At 39.1% G+C, this 15,262-nt stretch overlaps 2 protein-coding genes across 9 annotated transcripts in view; one reads left to right on the forward strand and one right to left on the reverse strand.

The window, feature by feature from the left end:
• LOC122570509 (spectrin beta chain) overlaps positions 1–15,262 on the forward strand; it is a 38,661-nt gene that overhangs the window by 18,812 nt on the left and 4,587 nt on the right. Inside the window, exons 2-12 of one of the 8 annotated variants that reach the window (XM_043732902.1) lie at positions 11–199; positions 895–6,801; positions 7,046–7,137; positions 7,232–7,336; positions 7,412–7,554; positions 7,779–7,837; positions 8,416–8,472; positions 10,016–10,114; positions 12,536–12,691; positions 13,450–13,717; positions 14,030–14,212. In XM_043732902.1, coding sequence (XP_043588837.1) covers positions 64–199; positions 895–6,801; positions 7,046–7,137; positions 7,232–7,336; positions 7,412–7,554; positions 7,779–7,837; positions 8,416–8,472; positions 10,016–10,114; positions 12,536–12,691; positions 13,450–13,717; positions 14,030–14,212 — 7,205 coding nt within the window. In that variant the 5' untranslated portion in view covers positions 11–63. Of the gene's footprint in view, positions 1–10; positions 200–633; positions 757–894; positions 6,802–7,045; positions 7,138–7,231; positions 7,337–7,411; positions 7,555–7,778; positions 7,838–8,415; positions 8,473–10,015; positions 10,115–12,535; positions 12,692–13,449; positions 13,718–14,029; positions 14,213–15,262 lie in introns of those variants that run through there. The other 7 variants (XM_043732907.1, XM_043732901.1, XM_043732906.1 and 4 more) reach the window with 7 other exon arrangements.
• On the reverse strand, positions 10,122–12,529 carry LOC122570516 (peroxiredoxin-2-like). Its single transcript, XM_043732918.1, has 2 exons — positions 11,016–12,529; positions 10,122–10,819 (listed from the first exon to the last, which is right to left on the reverse strand). Exons 1-2 carry the CDS (start codon positions 11,308–11,310, stop codon positions 10,446–10,448), a joined length of 669 nt encoding a protein of 222 aa, XP_043588853.1. The 5' UTR covers positions 11,311–12,529; the 3' UTR covers positions 10,122–10,445.

Raw genomic sequence — 15,262 nt, forward strand, 5'->3', positions numbered from 1 at the left:
TCTGTTCCAGGAGCACCCTTTCGAAGGGTAAGAAAGAAGTGAGTTGTTGGTCCGATTGACAAAATGACGACCGACATCTCGGTGGTGCGCGGGGGTTGGGACCCCACGCTACAACAAGAGATTGTCGATGAGTACGAATACGACGGGGGAAACTCGAGTTCGAGACTTTTTGAACGTTCACGCATCAAAGCATTAGCTGGTACGTCCTCTTTTCCATACTCGTTATCTTTATATTCGTTAACAAAAACGAAATGTTTCCGTTTGATAAATGGTTTCCAATTGTTGTAGTATGGAGTATTGTCATTCATGAATTTTTAAAAAACGCGAATGTGATCGAAAAGTACGGTTGGTGCATAGCAGCTTTATTTCGTAAATTCGTGTATATATACGTAACTTGTAAGATGGAATTTGTAAATGGCCATAAGAGGCATACTTTGTATACGAATAAATTTTAGTAGATCGTTGATGGTTTACACGATGATGTATCGTTAATTATTTGAGAAATTAAAACGTCAAAGCTAGCTTTGCCACATCCTTTGATATAGATACTGGGTTGATAAGTGCACACTTTAAAGTGTGTGGCTATCGTAGAAAATGTTTAGTAGTAGCCTTCCGGTGAATCTAAAATCATTGAGTGAGCACTTGAGGGTATTATAAGAATGTATAGAAAAATAAATATCGCAACAGATATCGTGAGATAGATAGCCTGAATTTATTTGAAAATGAACTACGATACAGTTGTGGACGATCTGAGAGGTAGGAATAGAAAAGTGATTTTAAAACATTGCAGTTTAATAAAGTTTCTATACTTACGTCCATTTTTTAATCAATTCTGTAGTTAAAATTTTGTTACAATATTTACTCAATTTTCTATTTTCGTGTTTCTTAAACCAGGTGAACGTGAATTGGTACAAAAGAAGACTTTCCAAAAATGGGTCAATTCCCACCTGGTTCGGTGTTCATGCCGAATCGGCGATCTATACGTCGATCTTCGAGATGGCAAAATGCTCATCAAGCTTCTCGAGATTCTCTCCGGAGAACGTTTACCACGACCTACGAAAGGAAAAATGCGAATCCATTGTCTAGAAAACGTCGATAAAGCGTTGCAATTCCTTCGGGAGCAACGAGTGCATCTAGAAAATATGGGATCTCACGACATAGTCGATGGAAATCCTCGTTTGAGTCTTGGTCTCATCTGGACCATCATTCTGCGATTCCAAATTCAAGACATTACCATCGAAGAAACGGACAATCAAGAAACGAAATCAGCGAAAGACGCTCTACTGCTTTGGTGTCAAATGAAAACTGCTGGATATCACAATGTAAATGTACGAAATTTCACTACATCCTGGCGCGATGGTTTGGCCTTCAACGCCATCATCCATAAACACCGTCCGGATTTGATCCAGTTCGACAAACTTTCCAAATCAAATGCTATCTATAATTTAAACAACGCGTTCAATGTAGCCGAAGACAAGCTTGGTCTGACGAAACTTTTAGATGCTGAAGACATATTCGTCGATCATCCTGACGAAAAATCAATCATCACTTATGTAGTCACGTATTATCATTACTTTTCAAAGATGAAACAGGAGACCGTGCAAGGTAAAAGAATAGGCAAAGTGGTTGGTATTGCCATGGAGAATGACCGTATGATACACGAGTACGAAAGTTTAACCAGTGACCTATTGAGATGGATAGAAGGCACCATAGAGGCTTTAGGTGATCGTCGGTTTGCTAACTCTTTAGTAGGAGTGCAATCTCAGCTCTCCCAATTCTCTAATTATCGTACTGTAGAGAAACCTCCGAAGTTTGTCGAGAAAGGCAATCTGGAGGTGCTGCTGTTCACTTTACAGTCGAAGATGCGAGCCAATAATCAAAAACCGTATACGCCTAAAGAGGGTAAGATGATCTCGGACATTAACAAAGCGTGGGAGAGGCTAGAAAAGGCGGAACACGAGCGTGAATTGGCTCTGCGTGAAGAATTGATTCGTCAGGAGAAATTGGAACAACTAGCAGCGAGATTCAACCGAAAGGCTAGCATGAGAGAGACCTGGTTGTCCGAGAATCAACGTTTGGTTTCTCAGGATAATTTCGGTTTCGATTTAGCTGCTGTGGAAGCTGCAGCCAAGAAGCACGAGGCCATCGAGACAGACATCTTTGCGTATGAAGAACGAGTTCAAGCTGTTATGGCTGTTTCACAGGAATTGGAAGCTGAGAATTATCACGATATCGAACGTATTAATGCTCGGAAAGACAATGTTCTTAGATTGTGGAATTATCTTCTCGAATTGCTTCGTGCTAGAAGGATGAGATTAGAGTTGTCCTTGCAGCTCCAACAGAACTTCCAAGAGATGCTGTACATTCTAGACAGTATGGAAGAAATAAAAATGCGCCTGTTGACCGACGATTATGGAAAGCACTTGATGGGCGTCGAGGATCTTTTGCAGAAACATTCTCTGGTAGAAGCTGATATCAACGTGTTGGGCGAAAGAGTGAAAGCTGTCGTTCAACAGAGCCAGAGATTCTTAGAACACGGAGAAGGTTATCGACCTTGTGATCCAACCATCATTGTTGAACGCGTACAACAGCTCGAAGACGCGTACGCTGAATTAGTACGCCTGGCAGTTGAACGCAGAGCCAGATTGGAAGAGTCTCGTAAATTGTGGCAGTTCTATTGGGACATGGCCGACGAGGAGAATTGGATAAAGGAGAAGGAACAGATCGTATCGACTGGAGACATTGGTCACGATTTGACGACTATAAATCTGCTGTTGTCCAAACACAAAGCACTGGAGAATGAAATCCAGTCTCATGAACCGCAATTGATGTCTGTGGCTGCTGTTGGAGATGAACTGGTTCGTCAGAAACACTTTGGTTCTGATAGGATCCAGGAGAGGCTCCAAGAAATTCTGGGAATGTGGAATCATCTCCTGGATTTGGCCGCTTTCAGAAGGAAGCGCTTGGAGGAGGCTGTAGACTATCATCAACTGTTTGCAGATGCCGATGACATTGATATTTGGATGCTGGATACATTACGACTCGTCTCATCAGAAGACGTTGGCAGAGACGAAGCCAATGTCCAATCGTTGTTGAAGAAACACAAAGATGTGACAGATGAACTCAAGAACTACGCTACAACTATCGATCAGCTTCGTCAGCAGGCATCGTCTCTTGGTGAGCAGGATGCTAAGTCACCGGAGGTGCTGGAAAGACTGGACTCCATAGACTCCAGATACAAGGAACTTATGGAACTCGCCAAGCTTCGCAAACAGAGATTGTTGGATGCATTATCGTTGTACAAATTGTTCAGCGAGTCAGACGGAGTGGAGCAATGGATCGGTGAGAAGAATAGGATGTTGGAGACTATGGTACCAGCGAAGGATATCGAAGACGTTGAGATTATGAAGCACAGATACAATGGTTTCGAAAAGGAAATGTATGCCAACGCTTCGCGAGTTGCTGTGGTCAATCAACTCGCAAGACAATTATTGCACGTTGAACATCCCAATTCTGAGCAGATTGTTGCACGTCAGAACGAGTTGAACCAGAAATGGGCCGAGCTCCGCGAGAAAGCAGAGAACAAACGTGACGAATTGAACTCTGCTCATGGCGTACAGACCTTCCACATTGAATGCCGCGAAACAGTATCTTGGATCGAGGATAAGAAACGTATCCTTCAACAAACAGACAGTTTAGAAATGGATCTGACTGGAGTCATGACCTTGCAACGTCGACTAAGTGGAATGGAGCGCGACTTGGCAGCCATCCAGGCTAAATTGGACGCCTTGGAAATGGAGGCTCAGAATATCCAACAACAGAATCTGGAAGATCCTGAGGTGATTAAGGGAAGGATTGATCAGATACACACTATTTGGGAGCAGTTGACACAGATGTTGAAGGAACGTGATGCAAAATTGGAAGAAGCAGGTGATCTTCACAGATTCCTCAGAGATTTGGATCACTTCCAGGCTTGGTTACGCAGGACACAAACTGATGTGGCCAGTGAAGATACTCCAACTACCTTGGCTGATGCTGAGAAACTCTTGACACAGCACCAGAATATTAAGGAAGAGATTGATAATTATACCGATGACTACCAGAAGATGATGGAGTACGGCGAAAGATTGACCAGTGAAGCTGGTGATGGTGATACACAGTACATGTTCCTTAGGGAGAGATTAAACGCCCTGAAGATGGGCTGGGAAGATTTACGCCAGATGTGGGTCAATAGAAAGATCTTACTGTCTAATTCTCTTAATCTGCAAATCTTCGATCGCGACGCACGACAGGCAGAAGTGCTTTTGTCCCAGCAAGAGCACATTCTCGCTAAGGATGAAACGCCGGCGAACTTCGAACAAGCGGAGCACATGATCAAACGTCACGAGGCGTTCATGAACACGATGGACGCGAACGACGAGAAAATCAACTCCGTGGTGCAGTTTGCCGGACGACTTGTCGACGAGGGCCACTTCGCGGCGGACAAAGTCAAGAAGAAGGCAGAGAGCATTAACGAGCGTCGTCGAATAAACCGAGAGAAGGCGAATCAGTATATGGAGAAACTCAAGGATCAGTTACAGTTGCAGATGTTCTTACAGGATTGCGAAGAATTGGGAGAATGGGTTCAGGAGAAGCATATCACCGCTCAAGATGAAACCTATAGAAGTGCCAAGACGGTGCATAGCAAGTGGACAAGGCACCAGGCGTTTGAGGCTGAAATCGCGAGTAATAAGGATCGTTTGCAGCAATTACAACAGGCTGCTGAAGAATTGATTCAACAGAAGCCTGATCTAGCTGAGATCATCAAGCCTAAAGTGGCAGAATTGGCTGACCAGTTCGAGGAACTTGAGACCACTACTCATGACAAAGGTGAACGCCTGTTCGACGCCAATCGTGAAGTCCTTATTCATCAGACTTGCGACGATATTGATTCTTGGATGAACGAACTGGAGAAACAGATTGAAAGCACGGATACTGGTTCTGATTTGGCATCGGTGAATATCTTGATGCAGAAGCAACAAATGATCGAAACTCAGATGGCTGTGAAAGCCAGACAGGTTACCGAGTTGGACAAACAGGCTGAACACTTGCAACGTACGGTGCCTGACGACAAGATGGAGGAGATCAAATGCAAGAAGGAGAAGGTGGCTCAGAGATTCGCCCAACTGAAGGCACCATTAATCGATCGTCAACGTCAGTTAGAGAAGAAGAAGGAAGCTTTCCAATTCAGGCGCGACGTGGAAGACGAGAAGCTCTGGATCGCCGAGAAGATGCCTCAGGCTACCAGTACGGAGTATGGAAATTCATTGTTCAACGTGCACATGCTTAAGAAGAAGAACCAGTCTCTGCGTACTGAGATAGAGAACCATGAACCTAGAATCAATCTGGTCTGCAACAATGGACAGAAACTTATAGACGAGGGCCACGAGGATAGTCCTGAGTTCCAGAAATTGATACCCGAGTTAACCGAGAAATGGAAGGAGTTGAAGCATGCTGTAGACGACAGGAACAAGCATCTCTTGCAGAACGAAAAGGCACAGCAGTACTTCTTTGACGCGACAGAAGCGGAATCTTGGATGAGCGAGCAAGAATTGTATATGATGGTAGAAGACCGTGGCAAGGACGAAATTTCAGCCCAGAACTTGATGAAGAAACACGAATCTTTGGAGCATGCCATGGAAGATTATGCAGAGACCATCCGGCAGCTTGGAGAAACCGCCAGGCAGCTCATTAACGATCAACATCCTCTTGTTGACCAGATTGCTGTGAAACAATCACAAGTAGACAAACTGTACGCTGGTTTGAAAGATCTTGCTGGTGAACGTCGAGCTAAATTAGACGACGCTCTTCAGTTGTTCATGCTGAACAGAGAAGTGGACGATCTTGAGCAGTGGATCGCAGAAAGAGAATTGGTGGCTGGAAGCCACGAATTGGGTCAGGATTACGATCATGTGACGCTCCTTTGGGAGAGGTTCAAAGAGTTTGCTCGAGATACCGAGGCGATAGGTTCGGAAAGAGTGGCGGCGGTGAATGGAATTGCAGATTCTCTAATGGCAAGTGGTCACTCCGATGCTGCTACTATTGCAGAATGGGAGGATGGTTTGAACGAAGTCTGGCAAGATCTGCTAGAATTAATCGAGACTCGTACGCAAATGCTGGAAGCTAGTAAAGAACTGCACAAGTTCTTCCACGATTGCAAAGACGTGCTTGGAAGAATCTTGGAGAAACAGAACGCTATGTCTGACGAATTAGGTCGCGACGCTGGCTCAGTCTCAGCTCTGCAGAGGAAGCACGCCAACTTTATGCAGGATTTATCCACGTTGCAGAGCCAGGTGTCGCAGATCCAAGAGGAATCTGCTACGTTACAGGCTAGTTATTGCGGAGACAAGGCTAGAGAGATCACTAATCGTGAAGGAGAGGTAGTTGCTGCTTGGAACAATCTTCAATCGCTTTGCGATGGTAGAAGAACGAAACTGGAGGATACCGGTGATCTGTTCCGATTCTTCAACATGGTTAGGACTCTGATGATTTGGATGGACGATGTAGTTCGTCAGATGAACACTTCGGAGAAACCTCGCGACGTTGCTGGAGTGGAGTTACTAATGAACAATCATCAAAGTTTGAAAGCCGAAATAGATGCTAGGGAGGACAATCTGATGGCGTGTATCAATCTTGGGAAAGACTTGTTAGCCAGGAACCACTATGCTAGTAGCCAGATTAAGGAGAAATTGGCAGCTTTAACTGATCACAGAAACGCGTTGCTGCATAGATGGGAGGAACGTTGGGAGAATCTACAACTGAGTAAATATATAGATATTTTGATTGAACTATTATAATTTATTGTGGATTTTCATGCATTTATAGGAAATTTCAAAGTACAAAAGATCTTTAAAATATTTCAGAAAGAATAGAAGATTATAAGTAGGTGAAATACATTTTTTAGTAGTGTTCATAAAAATACGAATTTACATAAATATCCGCAGTCTATTTATCGTGTCAGAAATGATATGGTTACCTTATTAACGATATCCGCGTATTATTGTAGTTTTGGAGGTCTATCAATTCGCAAGAGACGCGGCGGTTGCTGAAGCATGGCTAGTCGCCCAAGAACCATACCTTATGAGTCAAGAACTTGGCGTAAGTAATGTTAAATTAATTTCTAACACAATTCTTTAACGGTGTTAATAATATTTGATAAAAATTAACGATATAATAAATGTAATTGTTACAGCACACGATCGATGAAGTGGAGAATCTGATTAAGAAGCACGAAGCGTTTGAAAAATCGGCAGCTGCTCAGGAAGAGAGGTTTAGTGCCTTGCATCGACTCACTACGGTTAGTGTTTTTTTTATGAATGAGAAATATTGATTTGTACAATTTATTCAATGAAAATATTTGTACGTGCTACAGTTTGAGTTGAAAGAAATGAAGAGGAGAGAACAAGAACGAGAGGAAGAAGAAAGACGCAAGAAGGAGGAGGCCGCAGCAGCCGAGGCAGCTCGATTAGCTAAAGCAACACCAGTAACTAGTCCAGACGAACCACCGAGTGAAAGGTACCATTAAATTTTAATAATTTTCATCATATGTTTTGCTTCGTATTTAGCTAGTAAAATGAAAAATACTTACAATTAGCCAGTAATAAAATTATATGTAGCACTGGATCTAAGATATAATAAAAAAATTATAATATAAAATGAATAAAATATTGTAATGGTAACTGGGAAATAATATTAAGGAATATAAGGTATAACAGAGTATAATAATTTTTTTATAACAGAGCCGAAGCAGAAGGTGTACCAACTGGAGAACGTCCCGCCGGAGAAGACGAATCACATGGTAAGATAATAACACATGTACTGCATAATATCTTTTTATCTAAAGACAGTTTGATAAGAGTGTCGTATACGTTGCATTGTAATGTTCACTTTCCAGTGCATTAGAGAATACGAATAGCAATAATCTATTCAAAAAACCGATTAAGATACCTAAGAAAGATAACATTTTCTTTAGATGCCTTAAAACGATATTATCAGTAAATATCTCAATCTAATGTCTTGCAAAAACAACGATAATGCGGGATTGATGATCGTTGAGCGCTCGATTCGACTATAAAGAATGAATAGAAACGTTTTTTTTCTTTTCTTTTTTTTTTATTGTTATACTAATACAATATGTATCGTCCGATTTTGCTTTCCACGTATTTTGTACACTTAACTCTCAGGCGACTGGTTTTACAAACTGGTTTGTTTGGATAAGCATGAAATTGCTAACAGCACGTTTATTTTTGCCTTTTTCTCTTTCCAACCTATTATCGCCATTGTGACTCCGTTCCAAATGGAAATCCAATGAATCCCAATTATCGATTCTATCCTATAACGCACCTTAAAATGCGGCACGGAATGCACAAATCGCAGTGGCACATCGCAAGGCTTCTACACGTACACCACAACCTCAAGACAAGCCCAAGGAAGGTGAGTGTCCTGATGAAACAAATATCGTCATTTTTTCGTTAGAAATTTTGTCTTTATTTCCAAATGATTATTTCAAACAGATTGTTTTTTTTTTTTACCTTTTATGTGACTATATATATATATATATACATGTGTATCTATTATATGATCAACGTCATATAACGTATTGTGTTTGTACCATTTTAATGACCATTTAATGCATTACACATCTGCTAATTTATTTATCGTATTTTCTACTTCATTTCTTTGCACAATTCATTTTTACATCACTCGATTTCTTTCATTGTGGCTAACGAAAAGTTGCAAAGAAATAAAAATATTTTTCAGAATATAGGGAAATATCATTGTATGTTATGATACAGTATATCTTTTACTAATTTTATTATCGTTTCTTAATGACAACACTCTATTAAATACCAGTGCCTTTTTTTTATAGAAGACGATCTAGTTTTTCGAGAATGTCGTGCAATTATATGTTGCTGATTGTTTGTTCAGCAGTAGTAACTACGTATCTGTAGTTGGTCTATAAACGAGGCTCTGATATTTGATGATTGAATTGCACTTTATATATAGATCCCGCTATATCGATCCTTTAAGCTGGTGATGGAGCATAAAATCAAATCATCTGGCAGCGTTTTACAGCAGATTTTCTTTAGTTTCTTTCCACGGAAATATTTGCCCGAATTGTGCAATTATGTTTTGTAAGAAATAATGTAAACCTTTTACTCTTTGCAGAAGCATAAAAACTAGCTTCTGAAACTTTAATTTGATTTTTACACAATTCAGGTCATTCTCATAAATTTCACATGTTCTGTCTTTCAGCATATTCGTAGGCAAATTACTACCGTTTCTCGCTATAATCGCAGCTACGAACCTTTACTTGCTTTTATTAACTATTTTTAGCAGGTGATGGAGTTATTCTACCTGAGACACACGAGTATTTTTAAAAAAATTATTAATAATATTTCAACTGACATCACGAATATTTTTCAATTAAAATTGAATTTTGCATGAATTATATAGAAATATTCAATATTTATCGTTCGATTATATAGATTCTGATCATACACGAGTTAATATAATAATTTTCCAAATAAAAGTGGTGGGTACAAATTACGTAAATTATGTTCTTTCTCTCGATTAATAGTATACAACAAAATTTAATCTTTATTTGAAAGGTAAGCACACACAGTGACTTATATGAAAGTTAGTATTCAAATATAACTTGAACTTTGAAGTATGTTTGTATGTGTATCTAACATCTTTCCTATGCAATAGCAGATGCTTTTAGAGCAGCTTGTCTGTTTATTGTTGATCTATCGTAATCTAAAATCCTTATTTCATCTGTGTTTCATTCCACAGTGCTTAACAATCATTCATTATATCTCTCGGAGTGTTCTTTGCTTATTTTAACAAGTAATTTCAAAAATCCATTGTTTAGTTGGTCGTTTTAGATGTTTTGCTTTCATAGAGTGATACCTTCACTCTCAGTATAATATTATTCCAAAGTATAGCATGTTATAATTGGTGTGATGGTATATAGTGCATGCTCAGAAACCTGCACGTCTATCCATGCGAGGAGAAGCAACACCACCTGCCACCACCCCCTTGAAACCTTCGCAAGGTCTGTCTAGTCCAACAAGTAAGTCCATTTTAAGGATCAATGTCTTCTTTATTTTTCATTCACAAAAAACTTATAAAATATATCATACTAAAAATTATAATCCAAAGATCAAATAGGTCGTCTAATAATACTCGCAGAATTCTTTTCCAGAATTTTATCGCATTGAAATAATTAATTCCAATATTAAAAAAAGAAGTACAAAACATAGAGAATCTCTAATAGAAGCGAACAAATTTTTTGTCGTAAAAGAAGCGCTCTCCCTCTGAATAAGATTAAAATTGGAAAAGCTCTGCTTCTTCAGTGGCGTTCACGAAGATACGAATTTGCATATACGTTGGTGATCTAACGATTATGTGCTAAAATAGTTTAGCTTGTCGCTTGTATCGTTTAATTTCTCTCTTGGACCCGCAGGACAGACACCTCCAAATTCGTCGATGAATTCACACGCCTCCAAGATCCTCAGAGTCTCGTCGACAGAACGAGACATGGAAATCTCACTGATCGCGATATGCCGAATCAATTGGTTTCTATCGATGACGAACAGTCCCTTAAGGCATATTCCTTCTTTTTCATTCAGTACTCCGTACGTTCTCGATATATTCTGATTCTTATCGGATAGAAAGGGCATTTTCATTTCACCCAGACCACCTTGCTTCCGGGGTGTAATGATCCATGCTAGATGTGCGTACGGAGAATCCGTAGAAATGGCAATTACCTCGCAGCCTGTTTGTCATTTCCAGCGAAATTGAATATTTGAATTTCTTCATATTATATAATAATTGTACGAAGTAGAGAGATATAAAAGATAACGAACAGAGTAATATATTTAATTTATGAATGTATAATTAATTTGTATTTTTAATTTCGAAATTAAAAGAGGAAAGTAAAGGAAAGAAAATAAGGGATGAGCAGCGTATACCTAATTTATTGAATTCTTCAACACGATCATTGAATTGTATGATTTCCGTAGGGCAGATAAAAGTGAAATCGTAGGGATAAAAGAGCAATATCAGATATTTTCCCTTGTAATCTTTCAGGCATATTTCTTTCATTTCTAAGTCAATTATCGCGATGCCTGACCAGGCTGGTGCTGTAGTAGACAGCGCTGGTACCACGTGTACTTCTGGTTCACGCGGCTTTTGCGGTTGTTCGCCGCAACACAAGTCGCTCTGTTCTATTTTGCCTCCAAGAAACGGGTCGAAAGTCGTCATCATGGTACGTTATAGTGAAATTAATAGCCGTATGAAATCGATATTTCTTTCTATATAAACGCGAATATTGGCAAATATCGTTTGCAAGAGCGAAAACAAAAGTTGGCAGATTTTCTCTATAAAAATGTCAATGTCACGGTAAACAAATTTCGAAAGTTTCTTCCCTCCTTCTGAAAAACACCATGTTCCACAACAAAATCTAATCCTCACGGTATTTTTACTCTTCTTCATCGTCGCCAACAACCACATACGTTCGATTGATGCGACGTTAAAACTTATTAAAAATAACGTTGTGAAGAGGGAACGAGCCATTTGTACAGTATATTAACTGTCGTTATTGATTTAGGATTTTCAAGCAATACGTTAAAGCCTGTTCTAAGCGCTAGATTTCCGTAGCAATAACATCTTTATACAATAGCTTTGTAATATACGGAAGATATAGGGAAATAGAAAAATTGTAGAATTCTAGAGCTATGTCTTTCATAATAGATTATTAATTACAAATTAATATTACAAGGGAAAAATATGATAAGGTTTCATGAAACATTGCGAATCAGATACGTTAGCAAATCAATCGCGAATTACGTATCAACAACGAATATTATCATATCTTTCCCGTGTCGACTTTGATTCATTTCTCTGATTGAAAATCATCATCATCTTTTTTTACTTCAGTAGTAATAACACCTACCTGTTTAATAAATTGTTCAGCAGTTAGCAAATCTGGCAAAGCAGAGAACAAACAATTTAACAAGTAACAAATAATTTAAACAAACCAACAAAAATCAATCAGAGATAAAACAGCCTTTTCGAACGTGTTATAAATTCACAATCGATCAACATTCTAATAATATCGCCATCATTTTGCAGTAAATACAATTTAAGTATTGGAAGCTCGTTCTTGTTATCGTAAACTGGTCGATTGTACTTTGCATATTTTCTGATTCTTTTTCTGATTATAATAATAACAAAAATCATGTTTGAAAAAAGGTTCGATGGATTTAAATTTTAAAAACGGATCATATCTTTGCCAGGATTTGTATCTTGCCGGATAAAGTGAATCTCGCATGAGCATGCGTTGCATGTGCAGCAAAACGATGCGAATTTAACAAACATTCCCGTCCCTTACTTTCCTTCGACCACAATTCTAAAATAAAACTAGGCTGTCGATGTGACTCGATGTAAGTAGTTAATAACGTGGCGTGTGTTACGTGTGTCGTGTTAAAAGCTCCGAAAGGTGGAAGCGGTTCCGAGTCTGGTACTTTAAGACGTAAGGAACGTAGTCGCAGCAAGTCGCCGTTCAGGAGTTTCCGCTGGAGAAAGTCCGCCAAGTCGCCGAGTTTAGATCGAAGTGGCGTGAGTGACGATGAGCGCAGCATTTCCGGTAAGCAATTCTATTCAAACATCGTGCACACTGGAGTTTTTCTGCTACCGTTATGCCTACCCACCATTTTAATTACGATAATAGCTCGTTAATATCTCTTTAAGTTCGCTTGAGAGTGATATGAATTTAATAAACGTTCGATCACAGCAAAGTAAACTTAATGGAATTAACACTAGTTGATAATCGATCGAAATATATTAATAAGTTAATTAACATTTTATTTAGGTAGCGATACGAGCCTCTGGAAGATAAACTTTCATATCGTCGAACAACTATTAAACATTTTGCCATTCCAGCCTCATTGATGATCGCAGCAAGCGTTTCCTTAATTTCCTGAATTGTGTACGTGTGCCTGGAATACGTGTACGAGGGATGTTGAATGAAACATTAGGAATCTGGGCTATGGAAACATTAATAATGTATGCATCCTTCTAATCGTACGTGATCAGAATCAAGTTTACGATTGGTGCTGTACGGTGAATGCGTGTACATGTTTGGGTATCTCGATTGCATTCCGGCATTGTTTTATAACGTCTATCCGATTAACTGTTCAGGTCTTCCTACTTGAAATGGATTCCACCCAATGAATGTATAATTGTGTTTGCAGTTGTGTTACACGTTCGAAAGGAAACTGGATGTTGTAACGTAGATTACGTTCTTTTCTCTTTAACTCTTCGCATACTATTCGCCAAGTAGTATAGTTATTTTTATCTCCTATCGTTTGTCAGTTTGACCTTAAAATGAATCCAATTTTACAGAACAACGAAGTCCCACCGATGATGAATTCGAGGGCGTGTTGCAACGAAAGCACGAATGGGAGAGCACAACGAAGAAGGCGTCTAATCGGTCCTGGCACAAAGTGTACATGGTCGTTCGTGGACAGAGTTTGTTTGTATATACCGACCAAAAATCATACAAGGCAGCGCCTGATCAACCGTACAAGGGAGAGTCTCCTCTGGACATTAGAGGAGCGACTATTACTGTGGCGAGCGATTACACTAAGAAGAAACATGTCTTCCGAGTAAAGTGAGTTCTGTTTGTAGTCCCAATATGACAGAGAGTGGAAAGGAGAACAATATTTGGTTGTTGTTTGGCCTCACGTTAAGAATTTGTATTAACGATTAAGGAGATTTTACAAAATCTTTTGCCATGGGGTCCGCAACTTTGTGATTTAATTAGACATAATTGCCAATATACTCATAGAAATTACATAATATGATAAATACATATTTTGCTTGAAAAAGTTGAAAATCCTGCTCTCCTCTTTCTGTGATCATAAACGTACAATTTAATATAAATACGATAGAGAAGTATCGATTAAAACTTCATATCTTTTAGGTCACAAAGCGGATCAGACTTCCTATTCCAGGCTAAAGACGATGCTGAAATGAACGACTGGGTTACCGTGTTGAACCAAGCAGCACAGGGTACATCAGGTGCGGGTACGTCTAGGGCGCACACTCTACCCGCGCCTACACAAGCCGAGACCAAGCGGCGTAGTTTCTTCACTCTCAAGAAAAAGTGAGTCTCTCGTTAGAAGTATCCGAAAAAAAATTCGGCAAAAAGGCGACCGGATGACCGCGTGCGAAGATACGTAACGCCAACATATCACGTAAAGTAAAAAAAAAAGAGATAAAAAGACTACGAGATTGATGGAATTCGATAGGAAACGAAATATCTTTAGCTAAACGCTTCGTTGTTCAAATCTATTATTTTCGTTTCTCTAATCGTCGTTTCTTCTTAAATAGATTAAAAATTTTATAAAAACTTCTCGTTATTCATGCCATCTTCCGTGCCATCTGTTCTTCATGCTGATGATTGTCAAATCACTTTCTTTTGCCTTTACGAGTCCATTACGAGTGCTGTGTCAATTTTTAACGCGAATCATTGTTAGTAAGCATCGTTAATTGCTCGTATTGGAGCATATTTACAGGGTGTGTATGTTTAACTATGGACTTTTTAATGTTTTTTCCTTTCTCTTGCATTAATCATTCAGTAATCTTCATTTTTCGCTAGCTTCTCGTCATCTCTACATTTCTGAGAGCTAAGTAAAACTCCGGTTAAAAGTTCCAGTTAAAAAGCGTATTCCAAAATGTAGGTATTTTACAAATATTTTGCTTCATTTTCAAAATATCATTGATCATCGTTATACGAGTGGCAAGGTGATCACCTCGGACCGATGAATTATTCACGATTGTTCTAAAGATTCGAGGTTTTCCCGTGTCATTACCATCTCACGGTATACGTTTAACGCTGGCAGACATTTTTCCATTTCATTCGATCACATTTTGCATTTATCATATTTTAGAAAAGCCAAAAAGTAGAAAGTGTGAAACCAATGAACTGTAAGAAAACAGTACACAATTGGAACAACATTTAGAGAGATTGCGGTGAGTCGCATAAATAATCATTAGATCATTTTTACCGTCGTACTACTGCACGATTTTCATTGATCATCGTTTACCAATTTTCTTTTCTCTGTCCTTCTGTTACACCTTTTTTTTTTCTTTTTTTTGGTTACATTTAATTAGCATATCTGAAAAAGTACAAGAGGAATGTTCTTCCAATTGT

Source organism: Bombus pyrosoma, linkage group LG9, assembly GCF_014825855.1.
Source record: "Bombus pyrosoma isolate SC7728 linkage group LG9, ASM1482585v1, whole genome shotgun sequence".
NCBI classification, from domain to species: Eukaryota; Metazoa; Arthropoda; class Insecta; order Hymenoptera; family Apidae; genus Bombus; species Bombus pyrosoma.